We start from the raw sequence: 12,171 nt of genomic DNA, 5'->3' as shown, positions 1-12,171 counted from the left end.
TATATCATTTGGATAATTATGAAAGTGATGGACAACTAAGACAAGTACAGTATGATTAACGAATTAAACGGGTTAATAAATAGTTGATGGTTGAATAGAACAACATTGCACGCTATAAAGAAATATCAGGTTAGGAAAAACATGTCATTTAAGATTGCACACTTTTAAATATTGCATAAACAGGTTGCATGAGTTCATTAAATTTTTAAGGTGGGGTCTTCTTATAGGCCATATTAACCCATGCATACTATAAGTAACAAGGAATTGTCACTGTATAATTTCAGTACCCATGTGACGAAGGAAGTGTGCATAATATTTTAGCAGTAGTATAGAGAGCACAGTAAATATAAATATAAATTGGTACAACATGAATAAATCACAAAAAATGAGATAATCAATAAAAACAGATTAGTGGTGTCATAATGTACAATACAGAATGAGTATGGGAGGAAAATTTGCAAAGATTGTAACAAAAAGAATGCATTCAATGGAACTCATCAATGTAAATAACAAAACATATATCAGAAATTTCCTAGTACAGTATGAGTTGTATTTGTTTCCAAATATTGGCATAGAGGGTAATAAATTAACCATGGTGCTATACAACTTATGACCCACAAAAAAATAAGGGCATCCACAATTTATGGTATCCACAGAAATATAGAACATATATGATAAATCCCCTAGTACAGTATGAGTTATATTTGTTTCCAAATATTGACATAGAGGGTAATAAATTAATCTTGGTGCTAGACAACATATGAGTTCTGACCCTCTAAAAATCAAGGACAGCATCAATTTATGGTATCCACAGGAACATATTATGATTAAATAGGTTAATAACAGTTGATGAAACAGCAAAGCAAAAATGCACACTATAATAGAACAGTTCAGGCAAATTGTGTTATTTAGGGCTACACACTATGACAAACAAACAGCAATTGATTCATAAAATAGTTGAGGGTTAGGTCTAATTGGCCATAAAACCAAATGCGGACTGTTGGTAATAATGCACAGAGTGTTTATTTCCAGACCCTTATGTTGCAAGAAAGGGTACACATATGTTAACAATAGTATATAGAGTACAGTAAAGATATATATATATATATTTATACAGCATAAGTAAGAATACTCAAATGATGGGGGTTGTTATTGAAAATGGAATTATGGTGACAATAATGTACAAATACAGAACAAGTATGAAACAAAAATTGCAAAGAGAAAGGCTCAAAGGAGGCTCTTGATGGAACTCAATTAAGTAAATGTAGTGTTTAGGGGAAATAATACAACAGTAACAGAACATTTATAAATGATTATTCCACATAATAATAACTATGCAAATGAAAAGCACGTATAGTATGAGCTATAATGGTTTCCAAATAATGGCATAGTGGGTAATAAATTGACCTAAGGGATAAATGGTGATGGGTTGTCAAAAAAAAAAAAAAAAAAACTGAATTCATAAACAATTTAGGGTATCCCTTGAAAAATATGCTTTCAGACAAAGATATCAGGGGTGTATTTGTTAGATTTAAAGATATAGTTAAAGAATATGCCATGTACACAAAAAACAGCATATATATGCAGACACAAATAATCAGATAAGTTGACAGTTGATAAAACAGCAAAACAAATTTGCACACTATAATAGAACAGTTCAGGCAAGATTTCTAGGGCTGTACATTAAAACAGACATACAGCATTGATCCATAACACAAAAATGAAGGTTAGGTCTTATTGGCCGTAATACCAAATACAGACTATTTTTTTTTATTAGGCAGTTATATAGAGAGCAAAGTAACAATATTTATACAACACAAGTAAAAATAATGTAATTAATAACAACAATGAAAGGGTAGTTATTAAAATAGATTTGTGGTGACAATAATGCATGACACAGAATAAATGTGGGAGGATAATTTGCAAAGAATAAAACTCATTGGAGGCTTCCAATGGAACTAATTTATATAATTGCAATATTTAATAAGGGAGTTATACAACAGTAATAAAACATATATTTTACATAAGAATATCTATGCAGATCAAAAGCATGTATAGCTTGAAGTATATTGAGGAAAAAAAAAAAAAAAAAAAACTCAATTTATCAACAATTTACGGTATCGCTTGAAGTATATGGTTTCATTCACACAAGGATATTAGAGGGGATTTCGTTACTACTTATACAGTGGGTTTGAGGATATAGGTAAAACACGCATAAATTTGACGAGAATATAAAAATAAGATAGAGTATTAGACAAAACAGTTTTGTGGTGGCATGAATTGCAAAAATGCCTAATATGCTTTCCCAATGAGAGATCAAGATTTACCAAAGGTTTAGGAGGGATTATTATGAAGCTGTTAGTAACAGATTTCTATATTAGTATTTGTCAATGAGATGCTTCATATATTTAGACTTAAAACTGTTGTAGGATGATTCCTTGATGTCATCAGGAATATTGTTCCAAAGACAAGGACCTGTTATTTTTATAGAACTCCGAGCCGAGCTTGAATTTGTCCTTTTGACAAAAAATGCTCCTCTACCAGCCAACCGAGTATTATATCCATGAACATCGCTACAATTTGTAAAGTAGTTTTCAAACGCATCAGGCAGCATACCATTTTTAAAACAAAACATGATTTTGGCCACTTCCAAATTGTATACATCCATAAGTTTGAGGATGTTCATATGTTTGTAGATCGGACTTAAATTTTGTCGCAAACGTGTACTAGTCAATATTCTCAACGCACGATTTTGTAAAACACTGATTCGATTCAGATAAGTCTTAGAAGCAGAGCCCCATGCCACAATTCCATATTGAAGATGAGTGTAGAAAAGCGAAAAATAAACAGTTCTTAAAACTCTTTTAGGTACAAGATGTTTCAATTTGGTCATAGCACCAAGGGCTCTTGACAGCTTACGAGCGAGCTGATCAATGTGAATTTGCCAATTTAGTTTGTGATCTAGGTTGACTCCTAGGTACTTCACAGAATCATATGTAGTCAATATCGAATTATTTAGGGTAAATTTTGGAGTTATGTTAGAGGATTCAAGACTTTTGGCACAATTAATTAACAAGACTTGTGTCTTAGCAGGATTCACAGTAAGTTTGTTTAGAGTGAGCCAGTTAGAAATATTCAGCAAGTTTGCATTGACTTTATTTTCCAAGTCAGGCAGATTTTTTGCTGCAGACGTAGAACTTGTGTCATCAGCGAAAAGTTTTATTGAGGCATTGGTAGCGTTTACGATATCGTTAATATGTATTAAAAATAAAGTTGGTCCAAGAACCGACCCTTGCGGAACTCCAACTGAGACTTTTCCACTCAGTGAGGCAGAACCACCTAATGACACATATTGATTTCTGTCATGCAAATAACTCGCAAACAATTTATTCACAACTCCGCGAATACCATAGTGACTTAATTTGGTAATCAAAATGCTGTGATCGACAGTATCAAACGCTTTTTTAAGGTCCAGAAATACGCTACAACCTACTGAGCCTTCATCTATAATGTTATAGTACTGACTGACAATGTCTATTATTGCATGGGAAGTGCTATGTTCATTACGAAAACCAAACTGGTCATTATTTAGTACTGAATGTTTATCTAAGAAGGATTTTAATCTAACTAGTAATAATTTTTCAAAAAGAATAGCAAGACATGATAATATTGAAATAGGGCGATAATTTGATACTTCACACTTATTTCCAGATTTAAATACGGGCACAACTCTGGCTACTTTCAAATGGCAGGGAAAAATTCCTAGAGACATTGAAGCATTAAAAAGTCTACATAAAACAGGGCTAATGATATTTTTTAGAACTTTCAAAAGGTTGATTGGTATACGATCATGACCTTCTGCCTTACCATTAGTAAGAGAATTTATATGCGTTTCAATCTCAGAAGGAAGGGTGTCCTCCAGATACATAGATGACTTATTTGGCCGTTTTAAATAATTGAAAAAGTCGTGACTATTACATCATACTATACAATATAGACCGGTATGAGTGAAATGTTAGGTGAACTTGTTAACCCTTTGAATCAATACGCAAATAAAAGTGATTGAGCAATAGTACGTTACAGCAATGCGTATATATCCTCATTGGTTAGAAAAATCTAAATGGAGATGCATGAACTATTTGAAACCATAAGGGGTAATTAAATATGCAATTTCAGCAAATGGGCAACTACGTACCGTACTGAATTAATAACTTCGTAGTATTTGAAAAAGCTTAACAGTGCGATGCCCGGGTGTGATATACAAAAATAGTATTTACCTTACCTTTTTCCGATTTCTTTTTAACTTAACTTTCCAAAATATCATTAAAATCGACAACAACTGTCAAAGCAAGCACTAACATCATTCGTGCTATGCCTTGAAAGCAGCACACATCCGCTCGTTTTCGTCTCGTCAAGTATGTGCATTGGAGCGTGTTATCGATTACGATCTTCGGCCAAAAATGCCGGAGTTGCGCATCATGTTGTTTAATGTCATTGCTCATACTAAACGAAATCAGGGGAGCAGGTGTGTTCATGCTTGAATGAAAATTTTTCCCACTGGGTGGAGCTACGTGTTCATATATTTGAGCATAGCTCTCTTGTTAACTAATCCCGTACCCGACATGAACTGGTAACAGGACGAAAGGCCGTGGTTCGCCGTGAGCTTAAGGCGCCTTATCGATTTTTTCTTACCGAAATAATTATGAAAATCCTATTAATGCTAATCCGGACAATGGCAAAATAACGCTATGACGTCATCAGTTACGGTACCGGGAAATTCTGAAGGTGTGGGGTTTCGTGTTTGCCTGCTATAATGAGTTTCTATTCATCGGCCTGATTTTAGATTTGTGTGAAATGGGAAATATGATTAATGGATTCTAAGATATATGCAGATGACTGAGAACTCTTGAGCATATTTTTATATTTAGACAACTGTATAACAAAATTTTATCATTTTAAGTTTTGTTACTGTTAGGCTAGGGTTGAGGTTGAGCCAAAATTCTGGGATTGTTGATTACAGGATTACGGCTTTCAGGCTTTACAGTACGGTACTGCAGTACCCAATCACTGAATCAGTAATTTATTTTTTCACATACCGAATATACGAAAGTATACAAACAATAAGGTAAAATATAAAATAATGTATTTCAGCATGAAGGGAGACGCGATAAATCAGTCATGGTTATCGAGCAAGAAGAGTAAGAAAGATTTATTGCCACAAAACGCGGGTCTCGCGTAGTTTAGTACCTAACGTGCTTCTAGTGGGCGTAGCATAACAATTATTTGATATGTCAATCCTAACCCCCACCTGATTACGCCATCCAAAAATTAAATTGCTACGACATCACAATCACGTCATAGAGCTTGCCAAATATACGCACGATCGACCAACATGGCATTGGCGCCGGCGATAAAGAACTGACTGACGTTATCGGTCTCTCTCCTATTGGAATCGTTGCGACGAGAAAACGAGAGAGATAACTTTTCGATTTCGGGTGCTCGTTTGCGCGTCTTGGATGGCAGTTCGTATAGTTTGAAGGGCTCTATTATGTCACTGTGACGTCGTAATGACGTTATTTTTGAATGATGTAGTCAGGTTGGGGTTAGGATTGATACGTGAAAAAATTGACATTCTACGCCCACTAGAAGTATGTTAGGTAAGAAACTACATGAGACCCCAAAACGCCACCTTTGAGGAAGTGTAACATAGCATCATAAAAAACTGCGCCACCTTTAAGGGAGTCTAACATAGAATCATGAAAAACGGGAGAAGGAAGCCGAACAATATTTAATTGGCCATTTAGGTGCGTTACGTTATTTAACAAAAATTGGCCATTTATGTGCGTTACGTTTAAGCGACCTGGGGTTTCGATTACAATACAATTTTATTTCGATCTTTTGTCTACAACACAGAACACAACTAAAAAAACACAGACAATGGCGACAGGAAAATGGGAAAAACCTATATACAGTACAGCACACTATCCAAATTCCAAGAATTTCCCTCCATTTGGCTCAATAAATCAAACGCTCTATGTGTCTCACAAACAAGGGGCGTCTGGACCACATCAGATGCTTCATATCGCGCCATGCTTGTTTCAATAATAATCTTAATATATCGCGGACGTCACATGACCAAAGTTGCCGTTTTTTGCTGAAAACTCTCGAATGCTATGGTAACATTTTTTTTCTTTGGTAAATCGGAGGGACAACAATGTCCAGACGTCCACCAAAGGAGGGGTGTCTGATCATCTGTAAAATTGGTTTCTCTGAAACGGGACAATGTCACTCGATTTGTATAGTGTGCCGTACTGATATAAAGGTTTATAACGATCGCTGTACTGTAACCAGTGTTTGTGCCCATTTACTCACACTCATCGAACAAGTGAAAATACATCACGATAATCATACAATCATACTAGGATAAATTCATGAACGTGCATGAACACGAGAAAATAAAATTCATGAGCAAAGCTTGCTTGTAAAGTTGTAAAAAATTTGAATGAGTGAAATTCATGAAGAATTGAAGAAACAATTGAAAATTATATTACCGTGCCTGTGTAGAAATATGAATACCAATAGAGAGAGAGAGAGTAATAGCGATATACACATAATATTTACCGGTAACAAATTGCTGAATTTAGTGAAGTTTAATTGGTTAGCTGCTTCTTTTTATAAACAAACAAAGCTAAAAAGCAAACATAAAAACTAGTTTCGGGCGATCGCCCGAAATGACATCTGCTCCGCCGATAATGAACTTGCTAAAGCCGGCGATCTCTCTCCTATAGTGATCGTTGTGACGAGAAAGATTGCTTGCTCGATTTCGGGTGATCGTCTGTGCGTTTTGGACGAGCATCAGCATACTTCGGTGGGCCTTATTACGGCACTGTGACGTCGAAATGAGGTAATTTTTCGGTGACGTAGTCAAGTGGGGATTAGGATTGACATATGCAAAAATTGTTGAGCCAGGTCAACTAAGTACATGTGGTACTAAACTATACCAGACCCGAAGATACAACGGAAAGTCATTGAAGTAGTCCATCCCCATATCACAGCTGCTTTATTATTCATTTAATGAATCTGTAAACTCCTGAATGCTATGATACAAGCAGTTGGCCACAGTTTGTAATCAAACTGTCAAATGCAAAGTTGGGTATATTTATATATGGGTATGGACAAGAAGCTATGAATTTCCACGTAGTTTAGCCCTGTTATTGTATTTCCTCTCCCCCTGGATAAATATGAAAATTTTATCCGTAACAGACACCTGTTTTTACTTCATGTGTTTTAGATCTCACAATTAGGTTAAACATTTATTTGTATCACAATGTTTGCAAATGTAACGACACATACACCTATCAGGCTGAGAGATTTGATTCGCAATATTCGAGCTTGTAAAACTGCTGCGGAGGAGCGTGCTGTTATCAATAAAGAATGTGCAGACATCCGTAACGGATTCCGCGACACTGATACCACGTTTCGTTGCCGTAATGTAGCAAAATTATTATATATTTACATGCTTGGATTTCCTGCTCATTTTGGCCAGTTGGAAACGATGAAATTACTCCCTAGTTCACGATTTACTGATAAAAGAATTGGATATCTTGGTGTAATGTTGCTTTTGGATGAAAATCGAGAAGTCCAGCTTCTTATGACGAATTCATTGAAGAATGATCTTGACCATTCAAGTCAGTACGTTGTCAGTTTAGCTCTCTGCGCTCTTGGAAGTGTCGGATCAGCAGAGATGGCTCGAGATCTTGCACCTGATGTTGAAAAGTTAATGAGAAATTCTAACGGATATATCAAGAAGAAAGCTGTTCTTTGTGCATGTAGAATCGTTCGAAAAGTACCAGAATTGATGGAAAATTTTATCCCGTTGACGAAGTCGTGTTTGAACGATAAAAACCATGGAGTTGCCTTGGCAACTGTGTCCTTGATCACAGAAATGTGTAGAGCGAGTCCAGCGGTTTTGAAAAGTTTAAAAAAGCTGTGCCCGACTCTCGTGCGGATTTTGAAGAATTTAATCATGTCTGGATACTCGCCAGAGCATGATGTTTCTGGAATTAGTGACCCATTTTTGCAAGTTCGTATTTTACGATTGTTAAGAATCCTTGGATCACACGACGGCGAAGCTAGCGAGATTATGAACGATATATTGGCTCAAGTTGCGACGAATACTGAAACTAGTAAAAACGTTGGGAATGCAATTTTATATGAAACGGTCCTCACAATCATGGATATCAAATCTGAAAGTGGACTGAGAGTTCTTGCCGTCAACATTCTGGGCCGATTTCTTCTCAACAATGATAAAAATATCCGCTATGTAGCGTTGAATTCTCTTCTGAGGACAGTCCACACGGATATGAACGCTGTGCAGCGCCATCGCACCACTGTTCTTGATTGTTTAAAAGATCCGGACCCTTCGATTTTGCGTCGTGCAATGGAGTTGTGCTTTGCTCTTGTGAATAGCCATAATGTTAGAGGAACTGTTAGAGAGTTACTTGCGTTTTTGACCCGTTGCCCTCCAGATTTCAAGTCCGACTGTGCGTCAGGAATCTTTCTAGCTGCGGAAAAATTCGCTCCTAACCGTCGCTGGCATATTGATACGATGTTGAAAGTTCTCACGACCGCTGGTAATTATGTTAGAGACGACACCGTTCCAAGTTTGATACATCTGCTATCTGATAGTGATAAATTACATTCCTACGCCGTTAATTCTCTTCTAAATGCAGCAAAAATGCCTGAAAATATTGACCAGCAGCCTTTAGTTCAAGTTTTATCCTGGTGTCTTGGAGAATATGGAGACGAGTTAGCTGAAGGGCATCATGATTCTGGAGATGTAATTGAGCCAGTCTCTGGCGACCAGATTTTAGATTTTCTTGATGACACTATTGAAAGTTCATTATCGAATCCCGTAACAAAAGCGTATGCTATTAATGCAATAATGAAGCTCAGTGCACGAATACCAGGCATAGAATCTAGAGTTCGTCAAATTATTGAGCGCTTTGGAGTTTCACACAGCACCGAGGTACAGCAGAGAGCTGTGGAATATTGTGCACTCTTGGATAAGCATCATAATCTATGTGCTGGTGTTTTAGAATCGATGCCGAAATTTGAAAAGCCGCCGGCGGAATCGATCGAAAGAGAATCTGAAACAAATTATGGGGAGGAATTGGAAGACAGAGAAACGGAACAAAATGTGGCAACAGTGAAAGAAGCAGCAGCACCACAAAGCAATATTGATTTATTGTTAGATTTAGTCGATTTGAATAATTCCGCAGCATCGGACACGCCCATTGTCCCGCCCATGGGTGGGGCCCCTATACAACCAATACTTCCGATGAGTAATTCTCTTAATCTCCTCGATGACATCATGGGGTCTCCCCCACCCGCTATGCCAAATACGAACGGGATTATGGGTTCAGCCCCACCGCCAGCAATTAACGGGTTAGCAGGGCTAATGCTTGGTGACCCGGCTCCTGTTGCCACAAATTTCATTCCAGAAATGACAGCGTTTGAAAAAGGAGGTTTGAAAGTTATTTTTTACTTCGATAGGAAGCCAGGAGACTCAGTGCTTTCCATCAATGTCAAAACAAGTAACCAGACCCCATCTGAAATTTCGGATTATGTATTCCAAGCAGCGTTACCGAAGCAGCTACAACTCCAGATGTTGTCGCCATCAGGAAACGTGGTTCCACCGAACAGTGGTGGCACTATAGAACAGCCAATCAAAATTAACAACCCAGGAAAAGTGCCGTTGAGAATGAGGCTACGAATCTCATATACGATCAACGGACAACCTGTTACTGAAATGGGGGAAGTGAATAATTTTCCTGCTGCTTCATGGCAGTAGAGAGTTTCAAGTGGGCTCATTGCCCCCCTCAAAAGTGTATTATCACAAACTAAAACTGTCCCGAAAATGGGCTTTGTTGAAACTATCAAGATCATATATTTATATAGTTATATTTGAATTTAGACCAATTATGATGTAATAATATAATGTTCCCGCACCAACAAATTTTGTCAATCAGGCCTTGGCATATGGGGTAGTTAATAATCCTGGGTTTGCATTTTCTTCTTATTGTACTCGGAATGGTATATTATGGAATTATATTCGATATTTAAAATTCTTGGTTTTCTGATATATTATAGGGTCCTTAAAGTCTCAAAATTTTTTTAAACTGCAAAGGGAATTTATCGATACCATATTGTTTTGGCCCTCACAGATGTATTAAATGAGGTAAAAATGATTGAAAAACAACAATCCTGGTTAAGATATATTGAGAACCAACTTCATATCAAAATTGAAATGTACTAAAGGGACTTTCTTGACACCTGTATAATATGTCGGTACTTCCATAGTATGTGTACCAGGTTATGGTTAGGGCATAATTTTATTTTGATTTTCCCTATTTTAGTTCCGTTACGAGTTCGGCGACTGTTTGTGTTAGCCAAGTGGATATACCCCCTGCTCATATGTTTCAGTCCCTTCACACAACTTGATGTAAAGTAGGCGAACAAAATTAGTTACCTCCATATTGGTACACACACTTCTGAAGCGCCTATAAGTCAAACCAAAGAGCCTTGATAGAATATTTAAGAAGTGTAAAATAATAATCTCATTGTATCTGTTCTTTGCTGAATTTAATTTAGAATGTATTCAATTTTTAGAAATATAAATTTACATTGTATTTGGAGTGAAAGATTATTCAGTTTAGGCCATCTCTTTTTTAAGACTTCTATCTGTTTTCAAAATGGAGCCCAGTCAAACAAATTACTCCAACTAATTACTAATTGTATATTTTTATTCAAGTATGATCAATTTCTCGCCCTTCCGCCCCTACACCCCCCCCCCCCAAAAAAAATTAAGATGTTTCATAATCACCAACTATGCTTTAATTAAAATCATTTTCAACGGTGCATTACATTTTCTTTAGTTGACTGTATGTCTATCTAACCCTTTTTGTATATTTTTTTTTGTTCTTCCATTATGCCCTTTCAACGTTACATATCTTTGACAGAAAATCAGAATGTTAAAATTTCGAAAAAATAATTCAGTTACAATTGCTAGAAATATGTTAAAAAGAAATCACTCAAAAAAAGCTATTGTTTGTTTCATTTATTTTTTCATTTTGTGATCGTCGTTTTGTTGTTATAATAATTCTCATTGTGAACCATCCGATTAAGTTTCTAAGCTAGCACTATAGCATGCTATCTGCTACTGCATTTTTCAGGTCTGGTGTAGGCTTCTTCTAGGCTCAACAATATTTGCATACGCCATTTGTAACCTCTACCTGACTATGTCATCTAAAAATGATGTTACTAAGATGTCACAATGACGTAAAAGGGCCCTCCCAAAGTATACCGATGATCGTCCAAAGCGTGCAAATGATCACCCGAAATTGAGCAAGCTATTTCTCTAGTTTTCACTCAACATTACCGGGCTTTTGCCAATTAATTAATGCTTTAATAACTCTTAGTCTAATTTTGAGCCTTCTTTAATATATAGACCTGTTATTTTAGAAGAGTATGCCTTTGCCTCAAGATATTTGGAAAGTGCATAACAGTGCATTTTTCTAGTTTTTAGCTAATATTAATTGTACCTTACTCAAAATGCGTTTATATATAGAATGGTTTGAATATCCCTATTGAAGTCTGATTGTCGCGTTTAGTAAGGTTTAATTACTGCAAACACTACAAAAATAAAATATTTATTTTCTGGCTTCCATTTCTAATTTTTGTAATACTCGAAATCTGAACTCAAAACATAGAGTTACCAATATCGCAGCCAGCCACAAAGTAAATGTCCAGAAAACCACTGAAGCAGAACTGGTAGCATTAATACCTTCTATTCGATATGTAATTATTCCGCCAATTTGCTTTCAACTCAACTTTGCCTCATAATTTAGTATGGGTTGGTTTCAAATACAAAATGAATTGTTAGAGAAATACCAAAGTGAAACTGGCAGCATCCTTACCCTCTGTTTGATATGTGATTATTCCGCCAATTTGCTTTCAACTAGATTTCACCGAAGCAGAACTGGCAGCATTTACACCTTCTGTTTGATATGTAAATATTCTGCCAATTTGCTTTCAACTCAACCTTGCTTTGTATATATGAAGTTAGGCTATTATATTTTCTATGTTATAATTTCCTCATATCTGGTATTG

General features: G+C 36.2%; 1 protein-coding gene across 1 annotated transcript; it reads left to right on the top strand.

Moving 5' to 3' along the window:
* The first annotated feature begins 7,275 nt into the window (after window positions 1–7,275).
* On the top strand, window positions 7,276–10,851 carry LOC120341022 (AP-1 complex subunit gamma-1-like). Its single transcript, XM_078119974.1, has one exon. It carries the CDS (start codon window positions 7,328–7,330, stop codon window positions 9,851–9,853), a length of 2,526 nt encoding a protein of 841 aa, XP_077976100.1. The 5' UTR covers window positions 7,276–7,327; the 3' UTR covers window positions 9,854–10,851.
* The last annotated feature ends 1,320 nt before the right edge of the window (window positions 10,852–12,171 follow it).

This window comes from Styela clava, chromosome 14 (assembly GCF_964204865.1).
Source record: "Styela clava chromosome 14, kaStyClav1.hap1.2, whole genome shotgun sequence".
Lineage (NCBI taxonomy): Eukaryota > Metazoa > Chordata > Ascidiacea > Stolidobranchia > Styelidae > Styela > Styela clava.
This window is presented reverse-complemented; position numbering and strand designations above follow the sequence as displayed.